The sequence below is a fragment of the Musa acuminata genome, chromosome BXJ3-6, assembly GCF_036884655.1.
Source record: "Musa acuminata AAA Group cultivar baxijiao chromosome BXJ3-6, Cavendish_Baxijiao_AAA, whole genome shotgun sequence".
NCBI classification, from domain to species: Eukaryota; Viridiplantae; Streptophyta; class Magnoliopsida; order Zingiberales; family Musaceae; genus Musa; species Musa acuminata.
Window position 1 is genome coordinate 12793941 of NC_088354.1, and position 9496 is coordinate 12803436.

The window sequence follows — 9496 nt, forward strand, 5'->3', positions numbered from 1 at the left end:
TCATAAGAACATTGCAATCAATTGATCACTTGGGATGTGCCACAAAGTAATGTTTCACATCATCTTCCTCACTTATGCGTTTGAAAGCTACCCTGATTAACCAAAATACTTTTGTTTCATGTACAACATAAAAAAACATTACCTAAATCTACAACATTGTCACTTGTATCGTGAAGGTGCATATCTTGGATCTGCCTCAAAATTACTTCTTGTTCTTGACTTTATCGAGGCGTGCTTTGCGGACCGCCTCTTGAATCTGCCTCTCATGTTCTTTGAACATGTCTTCAATGTTTCCCCCTGGGGGCATCAATGGACCCGAGTAATGTATCCGTTTAATTCTTGTGCCATAACCCTATATGTCAAATGATACAAAAATTTGCTCAATACCACATTTACTTTGTTCAAGGAAAAAAAGAACGAAAAACTTATAATTTTTCTTCAGAAAAAAAAAGGAGACGGGGAGATGTCATTACATAATATCTATAAAATTCACTAGAATGAGAAAGGCAGAGTTTGGTTGCAACAATCTGCCATTATATTAAGCATCATACTTCAATTTTCCTACTTACTGTCAAGTTTTGGTCTCAGCACATTTTATGATGGTATCATCAGAACTATTTATGTTAAAGATCGAGATGTAATTATAATGTAAACGTGATGGGGTGATAGAAAATGTATGGGATCAGAACTTACTGATATCGAATCCTTTCTTCCAATTGTTCCATCTTTCTTTTGGGACGAGGAAGGCCTATCAAGAGCATGCTTTTCCGAGGGCTTAGCCACATCAAGATGATTGTATGTGGAGGTTGCAGTGCTTCTTGCTGCAAATGAACCTGAGATGTCAGCAAAGTCCGCAAACCCTGACTGAGGCCTGTATGACCTCTGTGTCTTCAACTGAGGGTCGTTTGGCACCCTCAACGAACTGTATGTACGGCTGGGAACTGGCCGGAGCTCTTCATGATACACTTTCTTAGACCGCGAGGATCCAAATGCATTAGGGTGTACACCCGATTGGAAGAATCCATTTTGTGATGTTCCTCCAGGAGGTTCGATCGGGAACCCAGACACACTGTCATCTTGCGGATCATACTTTTCACTGATGCTTTTGGGATTTGCCTGTGCACGCCACTTCTGCCCAACAATAACATGAAGAACAAGAGAAAATTGTTGATTTTAAACCCGAGGGGAAATGGACGAGAGTCCAAAACTGCATGACTGCATAATCTGGCAAATAATTGAGATCCACCATGACAAGTAGATTGTGCCACCTTAACCAGTTCTCTAGAATCAAAGAAGCATTAGCTTGCTTAAGTGCTTATACATGAAGCAGCTAATTCTGAGTGTTTTTCTATTTAATTGTGTGTTAAATGCCCAATACAAGAGACATTAAATTTCATCATAATATCTCTTTTATACTGTCCTGATAGATCATAAATTTCTTTTCTTAAAATAAGATATTCATCACAAAACTTCTTGACATTCATTCAACGAGTTGCTCCCAAATTCAAATAGCACTTCGGTTGATTCTTTCCAGAAGCATACTAACAAAAAGCCCTGCTTCATGACAATGCTTTAACATATTGGTGGTGTTATGTACTAACTAAAGGTGCAGCAGTTATATATTTATATCATTTGTATTCCTTTATGCTTCACATTGAAAGAATTTTAGAATCACATTGTGAATAGGGCATAAAAGGTACCTTCTGTTCCACGTTGTCATCCAGCACTGGCATTCCTTTGGACTCTCTTCTTCCCAACCTGACACATTCAGATCCACGTCCATGGGCAACTTCTGCTCTTTGCCTGCAGAGTTTCACAATGCACAAAGTGAATGTGTCAGCAATCAACAAAAACTGTAGCCAATTCCTCACATTTTTGCACTAGTATCTGGGGCGGTGTATGTGAACAAATACCTCCTTGCCTCAGCTGCAAGCTTAGCATCATACTCCTTGCTCGGCGGATATTTAGGCAAAATTGAAGGGTCACAGGCAAATGGCTTTGTTAAGAAGAACTGAAATATATGGTCACAAAATTATCAGATGGAAAGGATAAACATAGTATATAAGCCTGGAAAAGGTTGCAGTAAATAAAGAAACCATATTCTAGTTCAAATTTACTAAATCATCATCACATCAAAGGTGTTTTACATCAGTCAGGCATCATCTAGAGCACAACACAGAACAAAGAAACACCCATGCACAGTCACAAATTCTAAAACCCTCAACTGGTCAGACTAAAATTACAGCATGAGACATATTTAGAGTAAGCAATAGATATTAAATAAGCAGATCACCTTAAGCTAGTGTGATAGTCATACAAGTCTACATGACAAGATACTGATTTAAGGAATTCTGTGCATAAAAGCAGATAAAAGAAGAATATCATTATGCTTCAAAGCTTTAAGCTACATATTCCAGTTACCAGAAATAAGGTGTGACAACTCACCTCACTCCCGAGGGCTGAGATGGCAGTTCCTCTATTGGCTGGCTCTATAGAAAGTAGAGAATTCAAAAGCGCTAAAGCTGAAGGTGGAAAATCCTTAAAGGTCTCAGCAACACAACGCCTATATTGATGCTGAGGTTTGAAAACGGTTGCATGTGGCAGCTTGGACTTCCTCCAGTACTCATCTGATGGTGAACCACAGAGCTTGAAAATCTTGTGCAGCTGTTCCACCTAAAAATGGTTTACCACCAATAGTTTTAGAGTCTTTAGACAACAAATTAATTACCAAAAGAACAACAATTACCAATGCAATATAAAAGAGAAACATGATAGGATAGAGAAAACCAGCTTTCAAAAAAAAAGGAGAAAATTAGCCCGCATTTTGGAAAAGGAAATCGAGTTTTCCACAAAACAAAAGCAGGACTTAAAATTTCACTTCAGCCATATCTGTAACCCAAGCTTTATACTTTGCAGGATCTTCTGATTACTTTCTTTAAGATTAATAATGCTTCTGTTGCATCAATACAAATGCAGTTAACATTGTCAGCGGACAAAGTAGTTGCATAAGGTCTTATGTCTAACAGTTTAGTCAAAAAAAACAAAAACTTTCAAGCATTCAAGCTATGTAAAACATTCCACATCTAGTGAAATTTTGCATAATTTATTTAAATAATTCATTTGTTATGGAACTTCCATGTATTTACTATCATCTGTTCTAACTGAAAATTAAGCAAACACAGAAAATGACAAACCTCAGTTCTTCCAGGCATAATTGGTTTCCCAGCAAGTAGTTCTGCAAGGATGCAACCAGTGCTCCACAAATCAACAGCAGCACCATACTCTGTGGCACCAAGCAAAAGCTCAGGAGGCCTATACCACAAGGTTACCACACGACTCGTTAACTGCTGTTTCTGGTCATGACGGAAGAATGTTGCAAGGCCAAAATCTGCTATTCTGAGTATCCCATTATCATCAATTAATAGATTTGAACCCTTGATATCTCGATGCAGAATCCAATGACTATGGCAGTGGGCAAGGCCTTCGAGTAGTTGTCTCATATAACACTTAATCTGGAATTGACAGAATGGTGGTCATAAAAATACATGTTCCAGAAAATGAAGAAGAAGAATAAAGGTTTTTAGCTATAACATCAATTGTCAAAATCATGAGAGCATACCTGTGGTTCACTGAACTTGATACCAGGCCTTGCTGCAAGTCCAGCAAGATCATGCTCCATGTACTCAAACACAAGGTACAAGTTGCAAGACATCCGTGATGTAACTATACCTTCAAGCTTTATAACATTCGGGTGATCAAGTTTACGCAAAATATGAATTTCCCTAGCCATAAATCGGACGCTTTCAGGATCCATATTAAAAAATCGCACTTTTTTTAGTGCAACAATTTTGCCAGTTACAAGATCACGGGCTCTGTAAACATTACTATAAGTTCCTTGTCCAATCTGAAATGAAATGAATTTAATAAAAGATCAAATACGTTGTGTCATTACTGAAGATGGAATATTTCTCGTATTATGTTCTTATATTCCCATAAAACTCATATTATGTTCCCACTAAAATATATCTACATGAATTGATAAATGAATCAAAATAATGTTAAAAAGGATGACATTCGACTGGAAATCCATGTCTACAAAATTGTGCAGAAAACTGATCTATTTGAGAAATATCTTAATTAGAGGTACGATGATTCTGACAAAAGTATTTTGATCAGAGGTTCTTACCAAAGTTAGCTGGAATCTTTTTTTTTTTTAATACAGTTTTCTTGTCAGTTTTAGAATCAGTAAACTCACTAAAGTATCATCATAGTTATGTTTGCCATGAGGACAAATATTTCTTGGTTCTGGCCATACATTTCTAAACAGATGTTGGCCATCAGGACAAATATCCACATTCGTTTACAAACAAAACAGAAAAGAAAAATTAAACACATGGAATTTTAGGCATCCTGGTTAGAGTTGAGGATTTAGATATCTCATTACAGTAATTGCAACAAATATATTAATACATCTTTTTGTTTATCTTATTTATTTAATTTCACTTGATTTACTAAATCTTGTGCAATCAGAATGACTTCAATGCTCCACTCTTCATAAGGAGATTGCTGTGCTCTTGTTTATGAAACTAGTCATGATATAGTGGCACCCTAGAGGGAAAAGAAAGAAATAAGAAATGTAATACCCCAATCCGATTAGTCCTACAATGCCTGTGGAGTAAACTTTCAATACTACGTGAATTACAACCTACTCCCAATTTGTGTATCCTCTTTTTTGGAGGTGTGGCCCATGTGGTTTTAGGCTTGTGTGATACAACAAGTAATTATAATCATGATCTACTGGCATTACGGTAAGAAGAATCAAGAAGTCCGAGTTCAAGGAAGTCTTCAATAAGGCTAGACTAAATGTTAAAATGCTGCTCATAGAATATCATAGTCTATATGGAACCTGTCTCTGTCTCAACTTGTGGTCATCAGATCATATTACAAGTATACAAGAGGCGAATCATTTAAATGAGATAGGCACAAATTAGAACTCTAACCTTGTCTAATTTCTTAAATGAATTTGCTCTCCTTGGCAACCACCCCTTTACTGCTTCCCCTGCCACAGACACGAACCAAGAAGGCCAGCCTGCTGCAACATGCTCTCTTGCAGACCCACTGGGCACATCTACAATTCTTAAGTTTTCTTGTATATTACTTGAGACACCAATAGCCTCAGAACCTTCTCTATGTGCTCCAACATCTGCAGTAGCCTGTCTCTGATGCGCCTGAACTTTCCTAGTCCTGTCAGCAACAGCGGCAACCATCTTCTCCCCTTGATCCAGTGATAGAGACAGGGTGGTGGTTGCATTGTCCTGTATCTTAGATGCAAATCTTGAAGTACCGCAATGGCTTCCGTTAATCGCGACATCGATAATGGCAGCCACTACCTCATCCTTCTTCGTAAGGGTAGCTAATCGACTCAAGGACTTGCTCCGATGTATCGCCGCACCCTCTTCCAAGTCGATATCTTTGGAACAAATGCAGCCCATTACCAGAAAGACAGGATGCCCTCTACCTTATTTCCAAATGTATCAGTCCACAATAAGATGCATTCATTTCTGGAACTAAAGCTGCCAACTGCCTTCCAACTCTTATAAGGATGTAGTTACAATCTTGAATTGGCAATCCTCACATTCGAAGCGAACAAACACAATCCTTCCGAAACCTCCAGGAATGGATCAATGCCATCTACTAAAACTATACTAGAATCAAACATGATGAAATTATCTTCAAACCGGAAATTCTCTCATGGACTTGGAAGTCAAGCTATCATGCCATCAAATCCAAACACAAAATCCGAAAAAGCTGCCCCCTCTAGAGATAACAGGAACATAACAAGCCCGTGAACCCTAGGAGAAAGAAGCCGCGGGGATCGTTGAAACCGGATCAAGATCCCACCTTGACGCGGGAATCACGGGAGGAACTGGCTGAAGCAGCGATCGCCAGATCATTCCCCATTATCTGTATTACGGCGAAGCTTTCCGCACCATAGGTGCCCCCTTCTTCATCTTCCCGTGATAGAACCGAGGGAAGGGCGGAGAAGACGATCAGAAACGACCACACAACCCAGCATCAAAAAAATCAAATACTTCTTTGTTTCATCTAAAGAAAAGGGATCAAAGAAGAGAGAAAAGGAATCAAAGCTGCAGTCGGATCCACGTCGCTCTAAACTCTCGCCAAGCCTATGGATTTCTCTCGCTTCCCACAGCTTGCATTCTGTCAGCGCGCGCGCGCGCGTGCGCGAGGGGAGCACGACGTTGATATGACCCCATCGAGAGTTCCTTCAGCGACGTGCGCGCCAACTAGTAATGTGTTTCCCTATATATAAATACATATATACATATTTATACCATTATTGCCTCCTACAAAGATTACCCTCCACAAGAGGAACTCATCTTTGTGGGTCCCCATAAACATGAAACATCTAAATCATGCCATGATGTGAAGTACACGTAGGCTGTTCAATAATTCCTCCATATTACCGTTGAGAAAAAATGTGAGACGAAATAGTGGAGGCAAATCACTTTTCAATGTCTCGAATTAAATATCCCTAAATATTCCAAGAACAACTTAGTCTATGAAGTTGAATTATATTTTTTTGACATGTTTTGTTCTTACTTCTTCAAATGGTTTGTTTTAATTTTTCTAAACGCATTTAATGCGTATAGAAATTTTGGAAGATGCCACTTGGCTTTTATGATCATGTTCTTATTCGTTTATTTTACTTCAATTACTCTTGAATCAAATGTTATGAGAGTAGGCGCCACGTCTAAAGACATGCCTCGAGACGTTGCCAATAGTTTGAACAATCAAATACACAAGTTGGAATAACAAGGGTAAGTCTTGTCTTTGATTTGTTCTCTAAATCTCTCTTTTTAAAGCCAGGCTAAAATAAGAGTTGTTCTTATTGTCATTGATTTAGGTTGTTCTCTAAGATTCAAGTACTCTATCTATGCAAAATTAACACTGAAAGCATTATAAACTCATACCTTGTGCCATCATGGTCGCTGGCATTTTGTTCACGGTATCTACTGGGATTGCTTTGATCAGCAGCATCCTCTCAGAAAATTTGCTGAGAAATAGATACAGAGTTCAACCAATAATGTGAGAAGGAACCATAAAAAGGACTGGGAACTGAAGAATTATATTTTGCTGGTAACAAAATTAAGTTTTATAGAATTAGAAAACAAAACAAACTCCCTAGGGTTCATGAAGCCAGGTCGGAATTCATGAAGATGGATGCAGCAACTCTGATGCGCGAAGGATCGAGACTGTTTGCATAAGCTTGAATCCTCAGCGAAGTAACTGTGTCATATAATGCAGAAATCCACAATTTCGATCAACCATGCTGCTTTTGTGCTTTTGAAATGGAGTACAGATTTTTCATCTAATGGCCAAGGTTGGGTAGATTCATTGGAAGATGCTGGTGTGAAGCTACCCTTTGTTCCTGTAGTGGCCAGCGAGCAGCTCTGGAAGGAGGTAATTGTGATGCTGAACTGTTGTGTTGTAAAGATTCACCATTCAAGCTTGTTGCACTTCAGGAGTTCAAGAAACATGACTGTACATTATGTTTAATGAAATATGTTTCCGGAATCATGAACATATAAAACATAATGGAGTACAAAAATATTCTTGCATCGCCAGGTGAAAGAGAGACTTTTATTACAACCACTCAGCAAGACTCAAATTTTGCTTCAGCGTCCTAATTATTTCCCGGATGATTGCTTGCATGATGATAGAGAGGATAACTTGTTCAAGGTTAAAAATAGAGGACCATGTCATAAGAAATTGAAATGTTTGGTAACCATGTCTTAAAGAAATTGAAATGATGAGTGCTGATGATGATCTCTGCAAATTAGCAACATTTGGAACATAATTTTATTAAGAAGTAACCTGTAAGAGAAACTTTCACATTTTTTTTTCTCTTGGTTAAATAGATCAATCTATACTAAGAAAATATGATTAACCACCATGGCTTAAGTTTCAGGCAATATGCAAAATGGAACTATCACAAGCAAGGATCTTGATATTCACAAAGAAACTTTCTCTGCCCTTGCCCAGCCATGGCGGTGTAATTTTGGAATGTAATTCTGATTTGAAAAGGCCTTAAATTGAAGATTGTATATCACAGCTAACTGGCAAAAACTGGAATCAAATATCTATTTTTTTTTTCCTGGTTCATGAAAAACTTTGAAGACGAAGATGCTTGATGACAAAGGCTAAAACACTGCCTAAGAACTTTTTTATATAATGCAAGTCAGATACTCTGATTGCCAAAGCCAACACTTCACTGTAGCATAATTCAACTAACAATGCACATAGTTCAGAATACACAACAAAGTATAACCAGAAAATGTTGAACAATGGTGCATGACTGTGTGGTTACAAAAATCAGATATCCAAATTCTGGACTTATATATGGGATTGTCAGTCCATAATTATAATTTAGCTATGTTCAGATCAAAGACCATCCTATAATACATATAAGCATGTAAATATCTCTGATGCACATTCCAGCAATTTGTTGAAATAGAATACAATTTGAATCAATAAATATTTAAAATTATAAGGGATAGTTCAGTGGATATCTCAGGAAAAAAAAATTTATAACAATCAGATACAAATAGGGTCCTGTAAACAACTGCTAGTTACATAGATTTGTCAGCTCTGTTTGATTAGATGAAATGAAGCAACTACAACAAAATCATCACACTGTAGTTATCAAGAAGCAAATATGAATAGCTGCTACAGACAACTGTTAAAAAGGAAAGGGGAAAAACAGAATGTACAGATATCTTAAAAGGGACTTGCTGAAGCAGTAGAAAAGAATGCATAAGACAATCTGATATGCAAGATTCAATTGACCACAACATACTTCAGAACATAGATATGTCAAAATGCGATTTCAAATGTGCCAATTTACGAGCATAAATAGATGTCTTAAAAGGATGAGAAAGCATTTCAAGCAATTTCCAGAAGAGGCGCATTCACCATAAGCTGAAAACCATATATACTGTATAGGCGGCGTAGAGATTTCTGTAGCAGCATCCTTGGTGGAATGCGCAGCCGCAGCAGCTCGGACAATCGGAACCCTCGCCATGGCTGGCGAAATCCTCGAACCCAATCGGAGGTACGGTGGAGGATCTCCGGAGCCCCTCTTCCGAAAACCTAGATAGAGTTTTGCCGGGATTAGGGTTCCAATTGGGCCTGAAACGGAGCACGGTGGTGGGGCTCAACATTTCGAGCCACGAACTCCCTCACCGATGGCGGCGAAAAGAGAACCCGTCATGTAGCTCAGGCGGTTGGGCGCTGTAGAAAGACGGTGAGAAGATACTCCTCGCGTAGTATCATCATAATAAATTCTAGCCGTCCGATGAGAATCTCACGAACTTACTCCACCAATCACTTGGCCCCATCAGTTTGCGGGTTCCACACACGTTACAAGTTCAAATCGAAACCGATATCTTAACGTTATATGACGAAACGTTATTAT

At 38.4% G+C, this 9496-nt stretch overlaps 1 protein-coding gene across 2 annotated transcripts; it reads right to left on the reverse strand.

The window, feature by feature from the left end:
* On the reverse strand, positions 1 to 9308 carry LOC135641774 (probable serine/threonine-protein kinase At1g54610). Of its 2 annotated transcripts, none has more exons than XM_065157478.1 (8): positions 5001 to 9308; positions 3620 to 3904; positions 3195 to 3512; positions 2446 to 2673; positions 1914 to 2011; positions 1701 to 1803; positions 694 to 1128; positions 1 to 352 (listed from the first exon to the last, which is right to left on the reverse strand). In XM_065157478.1, exons 1-8 carry the CDS (start codon positions 5490 to 5492, stop codon positions 203 to 205), a joined length of 2109 nt encoding a protein of 702 aa, XP_065013550.1. In that variant the 5' UTR covers positions 5493 to 9308; the 3' UTR covers positions 1 to 202. The 2 variants fall into 2 exon arrangements, with proteins under 2 accessions (XP_065013550.1, XP_065013549.1); XM_065157477.1 differs by having other exon boundaries at positions 694 to 1131.
* Positions 9309 to 9496: the final 188 nt, after the last annotated feature.

Excerpts from the sequence above, each read along its gene's own strand:
- LOC135641774 (XM_065157477.1), bottom strand. The coding sequence starts at position 5,492 with ATGGGCTGCATTTGTTCCAAAGATATCGACTTGGAAGAGGGTGCGGCG. Across the intron at positions 1,804-1,913 it reads CTTGCAGCTGAGGCAAGGAG|GCAAAGAGCAGAAGTTGCCC; the intron begins GTATTTGTTCAC and ends GAAACTCTGCAG. Across the intron at positions 353-693 it reads GAAGAAAGGATTCGATATCA|GGTTATGGCACAAGAATTAA; the intron begins GTAAGTTCTGAT and ends TTTGACATATAG.